Raw genomic sequence first — 15,647 nt, 5'->3', positions numbered from 1 at the left:
CCCTGTTGACGAGACTGCTCCTTCCTGCACCTGCCAGGCCTGCCTCCCCAGAGCCAGGACCCCACCCGCCCCCACCAGGCCCAGCCTGGCACTCACCTTGTCCTTGTGTTCCATCTCCAGGGAAACATCTGAGGGAGACGTCTTCTCGCTCTGTTCCCCATAGATCAGTGAGGTCAGGCTGCCGGCCAGGAAGGGTGGTGGGGAGGTGGAAAAGGAGAGAAAGTCCTTTGGTGGCTGCCTTGCTGACTCTCCCACTCCCTGGGCCGAGGGCTGTGGCCCCTTCCTGCCCAGGAGCAGACATGCCTCAGCTTGTTTGCAGAGCACATAGCTCTGGGCACAGACAGGTGCCCCACACATGTTGGGAGTCATGAGATCCAGAAAGTCTGAGATCTGAGAAAAGAGTGGCCTTGTGCCCAGAGACAGCTGCCCTGCAAGTCACCTCTGTGCAGGGAAGGCCAGAGCAGGGGCAGGGGTGAGAGATGAGAATGACGAGACACCTGTGCAGCTTGGACCTGGTCAGAGCCATGCTCTGGCCATGGCAGCACATCCCCAAGGGAGTAGGTAGCTCACTCCTGACCCCCAGCCTCTCTTCACCTGTCATTGTGTATCAGCAGAGCCAGGCGTCCATAGTCCCACGCCGCTTTCCGGAGGAAGGAGTAAACCAAAACGATGACCTAGAGGCCAGGAAAGGCGAGATGGGGTAAGAGAGCTCATGGGTGCCTTCCCCTCGACTGACCCCTGCATTCCCATGGGGAGACCTTGTCCCACCCACCTAGGTGACTCGCTCTGCCAGGGTCGGGTCACGCCTTTTTAAAGTCTAGATTCCCAGTATCCAGTAGCATCCTGGTACAGAGTGGATGCTGAGTTCGTTGAATGAAGGTGGCATGTTTAGAACTATTGGATAAGCCCACTCCTGGAAGAAATCAGCAAGGGGAGAGAACCGAGGCTCAAGGGCACTGGCCAGGGGGACCTTTGGACAATGGTTCATGGAAGAGAATCAGGGATTCTGTCTATTCCTACAGCCTCTTCTTCCCCAAGGCCCACCTACCTGAGCCACCCTAGGCAGGACTGACATTCAGGTAGTTCCCATCACTGTGGCTGGCGTCCATGGACAACTGGGGCCCCTGTTGTATCATTTGTGAAAGTTGGACCATCCACCCCAGGTGAGCCCTCTCTGCCCACTGCAGAGCCCAGAACTTACCACCCACAAGATGACATTGAGGAACAGCACGGTGGGGATACCCCCAAAGGGCTGCCCCTGAAGGACAGTGCTCTGAGATTGGAAGCAGTCGCCCGCCGACAAGTTCTGGGACTTTGCCACCACATTCAGGTTGCCTGGTGAGACAGCCATCCTGGGAGGCTCCCTGGTGAACAGAGGTGTCTCCAGGTCAGACATGAGGACCCCCCACCCCAACGCTATGCAACATGCCAGCCGGGAAGCTGGGACGAGTGTATTGAGTGAGTGTCAGAGTCACTGCCCAGTGCCAGCTTGTAAGTGATCAAGGCAAGACGGTTAGCCATGAGATGGCACACAGCCCTGTCCTGTAAGACACCAATTTCCTCAAACCCAGGGCCATGATGGTAGAATAGCCCAGATTCCCTGGAAGAGTCTTTATTTTGTACTTGCTCTCTTTATGAAGAGTTGTAAAATGTACACGCCAATGGCTCTTTCTACTTCTACCTTTGTGAAGCTTTTCTCGTATGAACAAATGAGCGAAACTCACAAAGATCTCAGAGAGGAAATTCTCCGTTTACAGGATGGAACCACCTCATTCATGGGATGCCCATGCAGACAGGGCCACTGATGATCATCTCTAACATCTTATGATTCTCTGATCTAGTTTCCAGGAAAGGCAATTGCTCCTAAGACTAAGTAAGGACAGGATGTAGAGTGCCCGGCACACAGAAGCGACTCAGTAAACATCCCTGTTTTACCTAGAACTCGAATCAGGGAGATCAACACCAGCTCAGGGATGTGAGCCAATGCAGTAAGCCTGAGATTCAGATGCAGAGCTTACAGTCACGGGCACCCATGTTCTTCAGATGTGGATAATAAGAATGAAAACTGGAGGTGGCTGGCAGCTGCTGGGGCTTATATGCAAAGCTGCTCTGATTTTAAAAGATCATTCGTTTTGGCTCAAGACTGCATCTCATCCTAGAAATTCATCACCTCCATTCAAGAAAAGTAGGCTTAATTCAACAAATATTTTGGTGAACAATTGCTTTGTGCTAGACTAATGGTGGTGCATCATGAACAAGACAAATAAAATCCCTCTCGTGGGATTCCTGTGGGGAGAAACAGTGCACAGGTTGGGGTGAGATCAAGGTTGCAAAGAGGGTGACTGGGGAAGGCCTTACTGAGAGGATGACATTTGAGGAAAGACTTGGAGGGAAGGGTGCTGCAGGCAGAGCAAAAGGCGGGGGTTGGGGTTGGGGGTGTGCCAGCTGGGAGCAGAGGAAGAGCTAATGGGCTGGTGTGGCTGGACGGGGAGAGTGAGGGACATGGGGGATGATGCCTGAGCAAAGGAGTGGCCTGAAATGATGCAAGACTTAAAAGGGGTCACTTCAACCCTCGTACTGAGAATAAATGGGGGTGGGGGTAAGCAGAGAGGTCAATTAGGAGGAATTTGTAGCAAGCCAGGCAAGAGATAACAGTACCTTGGACCAGGATGGAAGGAGTAGGGTGGTGAGATGTGATCAGATTTTGGAAATATTTTGAAGGACGAGCCAAGATTTGCTGATAGATTGAATTGGGAGTATGAAAGAGAGGCGCCCAGGATGACTAAGTCTTGTGGACTGAGCCACTGGAAAAATGGAGGTGCTGTTACTGGATGAAAAAGACAGGAAGTGCTGGACAGGAAGTGCAGGGTGGTGGGGGGACCAGGAGCTGGGTTTCAGACATGCTGAGTGGAGATGTCAAGAAGGCCGTTGGATGTGTGAGTTTGTAGTTCAGAGGAGAAATTGGAGACATAAAATGGGCGTTGCCAGCATGGAGATGACTGTTCAAGGCATGGGACTGGATCACCAAAGGCGTGAGTGTAGAGTGAGGCTTGAGGTCTGAGCCTTCGGATGCTTTAAAATATAGAAGTTGGGAAGATGAGGAGGAAACAAAAAGTGACTGAAAGGAGCAGACAATGAGAAAGGAAGAACCAGGAGACAGTGCTGTCCAGGAAGCCAAGTAAAGAAAAAGTTTCCAGAAGGGAGGGACCAGTTGTGTTGATGTGGTCAAGTAAGAGGACAGTGAGAATGAGCCATAGTTGAAACAGCGTGGAGGTGATTGGTGGCCAGGCTGGAGTAGTTGCAGGGGGAAGGAGAGGAGAGGACTGGGAGCCAGCGGGCACCAACAACTCTTTCATAGAGTATTGAGAGGTGGAAGTGGATAGAAAGAGAGAAATAGCAGCACATGATATGCTGATGGGAACGATCTGGTAGAAAATAAAAATCTGGTGGTGTAGGAGATGAGGAGCCACTGGAGCAATATGTGGATGTGGAGGGCTTGGGGACAAGTGCACAAGTGGAGAAGTTGGCCTTTGCCGAGAGCCGAGGGCTGGAGAGCTGACCCATGGCAGCAGGAGGGGAGGCAGGTGTGCTGGTGGAGATTATGGACGTGCTCTCCTTACAGGCTCTATTTTCTCAGTAGAAGAGGGAACAACGTCTCAGGTGAGTGTGTGATGCTGGTGGTGGGCATGTGTGGGATGTCTGAGAACAGGAAGCAGTAGAACTAGAAGTCTACAGGAGTGAATGGATTAGGGGATGCAGTAGGACTGACGGGCAGCTCTAGGGGCCCACTGAGGTTCACGGTCTTGAATTTCCAACAAGAGCAGCCAGACTCATCGTGCGTTTCCCTCAAGTGTATTCATCTGTGTGGTTACAGGTGTGAAAGAGTCAGATAGTTTCAACCAGGGTAGAGGTTTTCCCAAGCAAGTATGAGAATGAAACAAGAGGGTTGAAGATATACGTAAGGGAGACATTTTAATGACTGGCCTTGGAATTTAAGTCAGGGAAGGGGAGAAATGACACATGAGAAGGGTGAGGAATAGTGAAAGCTACTGGAGCTCCAGTGGGTAGAACTGTTGAGTCCTAGTGGGTGTGAGCTGACAGATGGGAAGTGGCTGTTGGAAAATGAGCTGGGTGACACTGAGAGTAAGAAGGGACTGCAGTTGTTGGTAGAGGTAAGGTCTGGGGCACGACCATGGAGTGAGCGGCTGAGTAGTGTTACGGAACTGAGGGGCCAGAGTGTTGGGGGGATCATCCCTGTGGATATGTGGATACTGAAATCAGCAAGAGTGAAGACAAGAATAGTGGTTTCATGATAGTAAGGCAGGAACTGAACTCTTCCAGTAAGGAAGGGTGCAACCTGGGGTGGGAGGAGTAGATGCCTGTAACAGAGGGGGAGCAGGATGTCTCGGTTAACACCCACTGGCTAAAGATGGGGGCTTCAGCAGGGAAGAAGGAAGAATAGCCTGAAAGTTACAAAAAAGAGCAAAAAAGACTTCTCTCCCATCTCCAGATGAGTATTGTTGGGGGAGAAACAGAAACCACTCCCTGAGAGGGAGCTAAGGGTACTGGGGAGTCTTTGGTTTCAATGCCCAGTGAAAAGGTGAGGCGCTGAGGATCTGGATGTGTTTCTGGGCACTGTGGGCTCCGTGGCACCCTTCCTTGCTGAGCGATCTGCAGCCAGCTACTCATCCATGCCTCATTCACTCATCTGTGCTATCACTATCATTTAGCACCCACTTCACAGTGCTGTTAAGAGGAATATGTGGATTAAGATTTGTCAATCAAGGAGAAAAAATGCCTGGAACACAGGAAGTATCATATAGATACTTGTAAAGTGAAAAGTGGACATTGAGTTCCAGGGGACAGAATGGGATGGTTCTAGGTATTAGAGAAGGTGGGGTGATGAGGATGAAGAAAGAATAAAGGTAAAGGATGGGAGTACAGGAGACAGGAGGTGCCCTGGGAGTCTGGGATTCCTTGTGCTAACTCACAAAAATAGGAGAAAAGGGCATAATGAGTTTAGTCCTAGAAAAAAGGAGAACACAAAACTCCCCTCCTACCCTCTGAATTAGCATCTAACGAGAGCAAGGAGCCTCTTGCCTAACTTTCTGGTCCCCTGTCTAGGCTGCCCATGGTGTTATTACTGCAGGTCGCTGGTTAACACATTTATGCTAACACGTTATCCAAATGTAAACTTCTAATAGTTTATGTTGAACACAGCATATTTTAGCAGTAAGCCTTCTGCCAGAAAGTAAGAGTAGCAGCAATGGCATTCCTGTGGTCTCTGGCAGATGGGGCAGGTGTCTCAGCTCTGGGTCGGCTGTGGCAGAAAGCTACAGTTCTGCTGGTGGCCACTTGGGGGAGCCCTTGTTGAGGAAGCAGGTGGGAAACAGGGAGGAAGGCACATCTGGTAAGTCTGAAGGCCTTGGAGAGACTTTTCCTACCTGAGTCGGTTCTCCAGTGAGGGTCCCAGTCAGGCCTGGAGGCCCCACCCAGCTACGGGGCTGCTGCAAAAGAACAAATGCAGTGGAGAGATCATGAGACTTAGGAAGCCAGACCATCTTTGCTGGCAGCATCATCCCTCAGGACCCCTTTCCTCATCTTTAAGCTCTGGATGCTCTTCCTCTATCACACGCGTGTTTTACAAATAGTTTTTCCCAGTCTGTTGCTTGTCTTTTCATTTTCTTGCTGGTATCTTTTGAAGCGCCAAAGTTATGAATTTTGACAAAGTCCAATTTATCAAATTTTCTTTTATGGACCATGCTTTGGTATTGTAGCTAAGAAATCTTTGCCTAACCCAAAGTCTTAAGAGATTTTCTTTGCTGTTTACTTCTAAAAATCTTATAGTTTTAGCTCTTATATTGAAGTCAACGATCGATTCTGAGTTAATTTTTGCATATGGTGTGAGGTAAAGATCTAAGTTCATCTTTGGGCATGGGGCTATCCAGTCATCCAGCACCTTTAAAATGAGGGCAACGGTTTATAAGCCCATCTCAGGGCTGTGTGGGGACTGGAGCCAGGCCAAGGATGTGAAAGCACTGGTGAGCAAGACCTGCACAACCGCAAGGTCTTGTGACTGGTGTTAGTATTTGGTTAATACTATGCATGATGAGGGTAGAGGAGGTGGTCCGGGGCTGTGAAGAGCTCTGGCTTCCATCTGGCTCTAAGAAGGTTTGAGTCCTGGACGCTGCTCTTTTTCACCCCTCAACTCCTACTCCCTCATTCTCTCTCTTTCCAAAAGCACCCCTCCCTCCCTCCCTCCCTCCCTTGTTTCCTTCCTTCCTTCCTTCCTTCCTTCCTTCCTTCCTTCCTTCCTTCCTTCCTTCCTTCCTTCCTTCCTTCCTTCCTTCCTTCCTTCCTTCCTTTCTTCTTTCCTTCCTTCCTTCCTTCTTTCCTTTCTTCCTGCCTGCCTGCCTGTCTGCCTGCCACAAAGAAAAGGATGAGTACTTACCATGAGCCAGGCATCATGCCAGGCTCTAGGGCCCTGACAGACCTGGTTCCCACCCACATGAAGCTCCAGGCTCACTGAGGAGACCCACAGACACACGCTGCTGCACTGCACACACTCTGATAGCCCCGGGGAAGCCTTCTGTGGGGAAATGACCTCTGAGCTGAGATGTGAGGGTCAGAATCAGCACAGCACAGCGGGGAAACATGGGCAGAGGGAACCGTATGGGCAAAGACCCAGATGGGAGATGAAGCATGGAGATTTGGGAAAGTGAAATGAATATTTGTGACTTTAGTGGAGGATGGATCCCTGGTTTGTTCTTTCATGTGTTCATTCATTCATTCAACAAGAATTAATTGCGTGTCTACTCTTGCCAGGCCCCATGTAGCCCTTGGAAGTACAAACATGAGGTCCTCTTCAGGGAGTTCACAGCCTTTGGGATCTGGGGAGAGGAATGCTGTTGGGAGGCCTGGCCCAGGCTGCCATTCTGCCTGGAGGACCCCCAGCTACAAGGTCCCAGCCTCTAACCTTGGAGTGGGGTAGAATCCAACCAGCAAGGTTGGGTCAGGTGCAGGCTTTCAGCTCACCTGGCTGCCCAGCCTGAAGGGGAGGTGAGGAAAGAAAAGAGAGAAGACAGCCTAACTGCCACCTCAGCACCCTCCTCAGCTTTCTCAGCAGCAGACAGAAGCGGTAATAAGGGAGGCTGTTGCCATGGAAACCCAGAGCAGTGCCCAACCTTTTCTCTTCACCCCTAAACCATGCCTGGACCTTCCTCCTCCCTTCTTTCTGGAAGGAGAGCTTTCTGGAGGTAGAGCTAGCTCTTGGGTGTGAAGAAGAGGATGGAAAAGCTTTCTAGGGACCAGAGCATAAGCACTGGAAGTACTAAAATTTGCAATCTGAGGGTGCTGAAGGAACACAGCAGGGGCACTAACCTGCCTGATGCAGGAGGCATCAAAGAACTCCTCTCTTTGGGAATGAATTTCACAGCAGAGCACAGGGAGGCTGTTTAGGGCATCAGGGAGAAGTAGGCTCTCTGTAGCCAAACTGGGTTTCTGTGTGGCCATGGACAGTAACTTTACCTCTCTGAGCCTCAGTTTACAAATCTGGAAAATGGGGTGTAATAACAGTACTGTCTTACAGGGTTATTGTGAAGATGAAGTAAGATAATTCATATAAAGCCCTTCACGTGATGCTTGGAAATATATGTGCTCAAAATTAGCCAGCACTGTCATCATCATCACTAGCTTATTTGTGAGATGGCAGTGAGGGGCCCAGCCTGGACCATTCCTAGTCACCTTCCCCCTATTCTGCTCTGAACAGGCAGAAGGAGAGACACAGACTACGGGCAGGACTTTACAGTACCCTCAAACTGCAGCCTGGAGGCAGTGCTGCTTCTGTTCTTCCTGTTCATGAAAAGCAAGCGTCAGCCTTGCTTTTTGGTCCAAGGAGGGGCAGTGAGAGATGGTATTAAGGCTGGCGGCTGGATTGGTAAGTCAGGATTCTCAGATTCCCTCAGTTGCACATCTTATCTGAGGGGGGAGCGTGTGGCCTTCTTCCCCTCTCATTTCTGCTCTCCCTGACTCCTGTGGCAAAAACTGGAGGCTCAGCAGTCCTAGGCCTGTGCAAAGTTTTCCTCAGCTACTGGGCAAAAGCTTTGAAAAGAACTAACTTTGTCTTTACTACTTCTCTAGCACATCGCTCACTCCCAGGCTTCCAGACCAGACCTGGTTTCAGCTACTGCTGTCCTAACTAGCCAGGCAAGCATTTTGCTTCCCACTTTTCCTTCCAGGTGAGCTGGCCACCTCAAGGCCAAGTCCTTTGTGTGGGGAGCTCAAATCCCAGAGCTTGAGTGGTCCAAGAAGCCCTAGAAGGGACCAGTCTTACTAAGAGCTAACAGTTGTTGAGCATTTACTATAGGGTAAGGACTTTCCATTGAAGTACTAGCTATTTAATCCTTAGAAGTACCCTAGGGTACTAGAATCACCCCTAGATGAAACAAAATTAAGGCTCAGAGAGGTAAAATAACTTGCCCAAGGTCACAGTGCTGGTAAGTGACAGAGCTGGCCCTTGAGCCTGGGCAGTTTGTAATCCTCTGCTCTGCTACCTCCTGGACCCTCTGGGCCTCTGCTGGGCTAGCAGTGCTGGGCAGGGGTCAGAGGGAGGGCATGACCTCACTTAAGCCTTAGTCCAGGGATAGAACCTTTCCAAGCCTCTCAGGGTGGCGCAGTGGAAAGCACTAGAACTGAGGGATCGCAGGAAGGCTGGGCTCCAGGCCACCTGTGTGGCCTTGGGCAGGTTCCTTCCCTTCTCTGGGCCTCCTGTTTGTAAGATAAGGGGTTTTGGTGGGAGGTCTCTGAGGGCTGGAGCTAGGATTCCAAGTTATCTCAGAGACATAGCCGACAGCCACGCAGACTGCATTTCCTGGCACTGCCCAGGACTGACTCTGCTCCACCATCCCCAAGAGGTCTCAAGAACTGGTCCACAGGGACTGCATTTCGATTTGGAGAAGCAAATCGCTGTAGCCATAAGCCGCATCCTAGGAGAAGAAGCTATGGGTGGGTATCCACCCCTCCCCCCTCCCCCAAGCCTGTGCACAAAATCAGCACCTGCCCTGCACCCCACCTGCCATCTGGCCTTCTCAGTCTCTTCAATAATTCATTATCTTTTTGTTAACAGCATGAAAGATTATTTCTCATGGATCTGGACCTCAAAAAATAAAAAGGAGTTCCTGGTCATGGGCACCGCCTCCCCCTTCCCCTTCTTCTCTGGGTCTTTCCTCATATCCTCTTCCACACTCTCTGCTCTCAGATCTGCCCCCACGCCCACTCTTTCCAGGACAAAAGCTTAGATGCTCAGGTTTACTCTCACCACTAGGGGGCAGTTATCCTGGGGGACAGGGAGGAGGGGAAGCAGGTGCTACTGCAATGAGGGTTCTGGTTAATGTCTTTCCCTACCCGCCATGCCAGCTGGCCATGAATCTTCCGCTAAGTGTCAGGAAGCCCTTCCTTGCTCTAAATTGCCCTTGAGTCTCCTTATATCTTCACAGCTAAGGATGGTTTGCCCAACTTTACATGTGAAGAAACTAGGTCACCAGCAGGCTAAAAGATTTACCTAAGGCTGGGAAAGGTGGTGGATCTGGGATCAGAACTTGGGTTTTCTGGCTCCCTATTCAGCGTTCTCAGGCTTGGATCAGTGACTACTTAGCCTGGGGGGTGAGGTACACTGGAATCACTTCAAAGTTGTTTAGTAGATCCAGAGATTCAGGCCCCACTCCAGACTTTAGGAATGAGAATCTCCAGTCAATTCTTATGTGCAGCCAAGAGAGAGAAACACTAGCTTAAGATTTCTAGGGTTATTTGTACCTAGATAAGGAGTTCTTGAAGATCCAAAAAGTTTTCTGACTCCCCCTAAAAAAGAAGGGAAAATGAGAAGATTTTAGGATAAAGGATGGTAGCTCAGTGCCCCTTAAGTTTTATTGCAGTGGGACAGTTCATGAGACTAGTCCTTATATTCTTCTCTCAGGAGATCTCCCTTCTCCCCTTCCCAGCTTGTTCTGAGTCTGCAGAAAGTTGAAGATCTACAGAGGCCCATACTACCTCTTCACTTGAATCCCCAAACTCTTGCATTTCTCCTTATGCCAGAGGTCAACTGCCTGGCCATTTCTCCATGAGTCACCATGCCTTCTCTCTGTCCTGTCCACATGTCTCCTAGGGCTACTTGCCTCACCTTGACTGAGCTTAAGCCACTTCCTCCAGAGCTTGGCTGGGGCCTTGGTCTCATCAGCATTACAGTCCTTGGGTCCAGCTCAAAGACTTCTTCCAATGAGAAGCCCAAATGATACCTTGTTTGCACCCTCTTTACACAGCTTGCTTTTGCAATCAACACTTGGCACTCTTCCCCTGGTTTCCCATGCACAAGTGTGGCCAGTTCTTTGACAAATCAGTGGGCTCCTTGACAGAAGGGCCTATGTCATTGTGGTTCCTCCACAATAACCAGCATTATGGCTAGATTGATGGTCCCTTACCAAAGGCCACATTTGGGGCAGGAAGTTTTTAAAAATGGGTGATTTACATATGTTTTCATAGTGTGCAGAGAGCACCTGAGTCACTCACTTGTGCCTCCCCATAGCACACCATTGGTTACCAAGTCTTGCTCCCATGTCACAGCATGGAGTGGAGGGAGCATATGATTCTGGGTCAGGAGATAGGGTGTGGATTTAGCTCTAGTATTTATTAACTGCTACTTAACCTCTTGCTGCCCAGTTTTCTCTTCTATAAAATGGATATAATTATGTCTATCCTGCCTATACCAGGGTAGTTATGAAGTTTGCTTAAAGGAGATAATAAACAGAGGTGTTTTTGTAAACTATTAAGTACCCCAAATATTGGGTATTGCCTTTGCTAACCTCTTCCTTTGGGTTGAGGCAGCTTTCCTTCAGAAGCCTCTAAATGGTCCCCTCTCCACAAAAAACCCTGTAGCCCCAGCATGGTGTGAGTGGGTTCAGGTTCCACCTTGCTGTCAGGTCTGCTAAAATCAGAAGGACACTCAGCACCACGGACAGCACCACACAGAGTGACTCCCTTCTGCTGCTGCTTCTCACTGCTAGGGCTCTGTGGGCAGCTCGCTGATACCCCTGGTCCCGTAATAAGAATACCAGATAACATCTACTGAATGAGTTCTACGTGCCAGGCACTGTGCCAAATCTCTTAATGTATCATCTGGGTTAATAAACCTATCATATAGCTTGTTAGATACAGTCGATGGTCTTAAGCAACCGTTCCCACATCTTTCTAGTGTGCCTTCCTATACTGCAAAAGCTAGAAAGCTGAAAACTACATTTATAACACTCCCTTGCAGCTGGAGTTCTGAATACAGATCAGGTTCCATCGATTAGATGCACTGGAGATAGATTTATAAGGTGGAAGGGCAGAGGCGGCCATCTTCCTACTGCCTGGGCTGTGTTCTGCTGACAGTGTTGAGGAGGGGAAGGAGTTCTCTGCAGCGGATCAATGCTCAGTCTCTGGATCCCAGGGAGGGAGGGGCAAGAGGAAATTGTGGTGCAGGCTGCAGAGGCTCCCTGATTCTGCCTTGCAGGTGAGGGGATGTGAATTCATGGCTCCATTAGTCCCTGGCTGTGGCTGAGGAGTGGTCTTGTGGGTCAGTTCTGCTCTGTTTTGAAGACCAACCCAGGTTCTAACCCTTCTGGTGATTTTATGAGCAAGTAATTCCCCGAATTAAAATTGTGTTTGCTTAAAGTTCTTAGAGTGGCTTTTCCTTCCTGTACAAAACAACAGGTAGGTGCTATTATTATCCATTTTGGGCACAGAGAATCTCGGGCACTGAGAGGTTAAGTGACTAGCCGAGATCAGGTAGCTGGTGAGCAGAGGGACCTGAACCCAGGACATCTGACTCCCCAGCCCCACCCTAATCACTCTGCTACGTGCCATCCCCAAGGCAGAGAACACCGATCCCAGCAAACAGGAATAAAGCCCCCAGGATAAATACAGAAGTTAAATGGAGAAAAGAAAAAGCTGACAGGGAATTTAGGGAACAAACTCCAGGCCTGAGTGGGCACAGCCCATGACAAAGCCTCAGAAGAAGGAGAGGACACGGATGTTGGTGAAAGGCCAGGCATGGTACTGGTGCCTTCGAATGGTCATCCCACTGACCATCACTAACACTAAACAGACAAGCTAAGAGGTATCAGCCTAAAAGGTGGACATCAGTATCCCCACTTTATAGGTAGAAAAACTGAGACTCAAAGAGGCCAAGTAAAGGGCCTAAAGTTACACAGCTGGAGAGAGAGATAGAGAGGATTGGAATCTAAGAATCTGGTTCCACTACATCACGCAACCTCTGAAGGCATAACAGGAGAGAGAGCTGCCTTGCCCATTTCAGGAGGGCTATATTTCTACAGTCCAGGAAAAGAGGCTCCCCTGCCAGATCTGTATTGCGTCCAAGGGGAGGAAAGGCTGTGGGTGTCCAAGGCAGCTGGAGCACAGTAACGGGAGGTGGTAGCCATTTGGACTCTGGCTGGAGGCTGAGTGCACCAGCTTCCCCTCCACCCGTCTTGCCTCTGGGAGCCCCACAGAAGGCCCTCTCCTTGCTGGGAAGGTTTCTTCCCTTGCCTTCCAGACCCTGAACATCCACCAGGGCCCATGCCTTTCTGCCTCTGGCCCCCAGGTCAGCAAGCAGCCATGATAGTGTCCAAATGGGGCTGGAGGCAGGGGAGAGGCAGCGATGGGGATGTCATCGACACCCAGACGGCTAGGAGCTGGGTAGTGACAGGGAGACACTGGGAGATGGAGGGGCAACTCCCTACATGGCCTAAAAAGACAAAGTAGGAAGTAAAAACAGCAGGCTATAATGATGTTAAACTAGATGATTTCAATTCCAGAGAAAAGGAAGTGAGAGAGAATAAATGAAAATTATATCTGCAGAAAAAAAAAGATCAATTACCTCTGGGTGATGGAACTATGTTCTTTCACTGACCTTTTAAATTTTTTTTCTGAATTTGAAAAACTACTTAATATGAGCCTGTATTATTATTTATAATTAGAAAAAAATCATATTTAAAAAGGAAGGCTTGATATTTGTAGGCATACAATCAGCTTCCCTTCATTCTTTTGCATCACATTCTTCTTCCTCCTCCTCGAGTGCCCTTACTTTGACCAGCTGCCACTCAAACTTGTCAGTGGGGTTAAGGGGGTGCAAAGGCTGGGCTCTTGGGGTGGTATGTGGCCCAGTGGCTCCTCTGCAGGCTGCCTACTCAGAAAGAAGATTCAAGACCTGAATCTGAGGCCACCTCCTCCTCCCTCTCTCCACAGGGCCTGGCTGGGCCAGGTGCAGGAAGGTCAAGGCTTGTCCTCGTACCACGTGGGCCAAGGTGGCCACCAGGCTCCTGGAGGTCTGCCTGGAAGCCAGAGGCACCCTCCCTCCCTAGCTGAATAACTCCTCCCGAGCCGTAGTACAATGCCGATCGCAGTGTCAAGACCCAGGTGCAGAGACTGGGAAGGGGGCTCGGGGGCTCTGCAGCACAGCTCTCACTTGGGCAAGTGGGGGCCAGCCTGCCCTGCCACCCTGCTCAGCCCTCCCTTCTGCCTTACCCCACCTCAATCAATCATTGGGAGATGGCAGCCACTGAGGCTCCTTTAGCACATTTGGAGGGTGGTCTAACTCTAGATTCCCATGGGGAAGGGAACAAAAAAGAAACAGGAGCCTCCTGGGCTAGGCCTGGCCTCTGGACTGTCTCTGGGGTGCCTGATGGAGGCCCTAGGGCACACTTCCCTCCAGATTATGAGGCATATTTACAGTCCCCCAACAGCCCTGTTGGGGCAGGAAAGATGACGGTCCTCAGTTTACAAATAAGGATGCTGAGGCCCAGAGAGGGTGAGGAGCCTGCCTAGGGTCACACAGCCAGCAGTGGTAAGGCAGGTGGAGGTGGAGGTCTGAAGCCAAGACCTGAGCTTTTGCATAGCTCACTGTTCCTCCTGACATCTGACCTCTTGGCTCCTGGCCTGCTCCAGGGGGTGGCCTCCCTGGCCCTAGGGACTCCCCTAGTCTTACCTCCCCTGTCTCCCTACAAGAAACCTCAGCTCCAGCAGGTGGATGGCGCCTTGTCTCTCAAAGGCCTTGGCTTTCTCTGCTCCATTCCTCTCCTTTGTGGAAAGGCCTCGTGATCCTCTCCACAAAAGAATGCTCCACTGTCAGGCCAGCTCAGCTCCGTTTCCTCCAGGCAGTCTACTCCAGGCACCCTGGGTCTCAGCATTCTAATCTTCCCCTCAACTCTTATTTAGAGTCCTCACTTAGCTTCTCCTGAGTTCTCTAAGGGTGGTGGGTGCTAAGGAGAATGAGATGTGTCTCTCCCTCCACCAACCTCATTCTAGAAGGCCTTGGCTAGGAGGCAGTTATAACATACTGTGAGTGAGAAGGGCTGCCTCAGGGGCAGGACTCACTGTGAGAGGAATGTCCAGGGATCCTTTCAGGACCAGGTGAGCCTGAGTTGTCCTGCAGGTCATGATGGAATCCACTGGAAGGGCTCTCTGTGGCTCTCCTTAACTTGGCCAACATGGCCTGCCCATCACTAGCTTCATCTCATCCAACTTTCCCCTCATTTCCATCCCCTGGCCCCTCCATCTGTCCCTCAATACCTGGAGCACATCACTTTCCCTCTTGCCATAGGGCCTTTGCATATGCTAGTCCTACCTGGAATGCTCCCCCATCCCATGAGTTAATTCATTCTTTCACTAGTTAATCTCAGCTCAATTTTTGCTTCCTTAGGGAAGAATGCCAGACCAGGTCAAGCCTCCACATTCCATCCTGGGAGACAGACATAGTGTGGCATTTAGGTGTGGGTCCCTAGGGAGAGCTAGACTCCTTGGGTCCCAATCCACCTCTGCTATGTACTAGCTCCATGTCTTTGGGCAAATGTCTTAGCCTCCCTGGGCCTCATTTATCTTCTCTGTAAAATGAAGATGTTATTAGCATCTACCTTATTGGGTGGATGTGAGGATTACATGAAACACTTAGAACAGTGCCTAGCACATAGCCATGGCTCAGTACAGTGAAGTATTACCTTCCTTGGAGCATCTAGTACATTTGATGTTTATTTACAGGATGACACAGCAGATGGCTGACTTCCTTAGTGGATGGAAAGTTCCTTGAGCCCAAGGCTGTGTTTGCTCATTATTTTCTCTGCTGCACTGGGTAGAGCTTAGTGCTTTACAAATATTTATTGTAATATTTGTAAGAAAGGAGTGATTGGCAATGAGGCTAGGGAGGGTCTCATCTGTCCCCCATGATCTCCAACTCAGAATGTTTTGGCTGGAGAGGCTCTTTCTTATCAATCCCCTAACCTAAGCCCCTCTTTCCACATGCTGGCTAACGTTTCCCTGGCTTCCAGTCTCCCGGGGCTGGGCAGCCTCTGTTGAGCTTCGTCCTCCCCTGGGCTCTGCTCAGTTAGTGGATTGGGGGTATGGTGAAATCTTGGAGGCATCCGTTTCTGCCTTGATTTGGGAAAAAAAATACAGCACATCTTATATCTGAGTGTTGTGGGAAAAAATATGTTCCCACCACAAGCTGGTGAAGCTGCAGGCTTCCATTCAGCCCTGAGTTATTGCCATAATTCCTGTCTCCGTGGTAACAAGTCCGGACTAAGCCTTCAGCTACAAAAGACTGGGCAAAGGCCTCAGCAGCAGCA

At 50.1% G+C, this 15,647-nt stretch overlaps 1 protein-coding gene across 6 annotated transcripts in view; it reads right to left on the bottom strand.

Annotated features, from left to right (window-relative positions):
• Positions 1-15,647, bottom strand: part of TMEM63C (transmembrane protein 63C) — a 104,397-nt gene that overhangs the window by 34,787 nt on the left and 53,963 nt on the right. For 4 of the 6 annotated variants that reach the window (XM_010976440.3, XM_031454117.2, XM_010976439.3 and 1 more), the window contains exons 3-6: positions 5,445-5,507; positions 1,202-1,364; positions 595-674; positions 97-178 (exon numbers count right to left, since the gene is read on the bottom strand). In XM_010976440.3, coding sequence (XP_010974742.1) covers positions 97-178; positions 595-674; positions 1,202-1,351 — 312 coding nt within the window. In that variant the 5' untranslated portion in view covers positions 1,352-1,364; positions 5,445-5,507. Of the gene's footprint in view, positions 1-96; positions 179-594; positions 675-1,201; positions 1,365-5,444; positions 5,508-9,810; positions 9,856-15,647 lie in introns of all 6 variants that reach the window. The other 2 variants (XM_031454116.2, XM_064486150.1) reach the window with 2 other exon arrangements.

Source organism: Camelus dromedarius, chromosome 5 (genome assembly GCF_036321535.1).
Source record: "Camelus dromedarius isolate mCamDro1 chromosome 5, mCamDro1.pat, whole genome shotgun sequence".
NCBI lineage: Eukaryota > Metazoa > Chordata > Mammalia > Artiodactyla > Camelidae > Camelus > Camelus dromedarius.
This window is presented reverse-complemented; position numbering and strand designations above follow the sequence as displayed.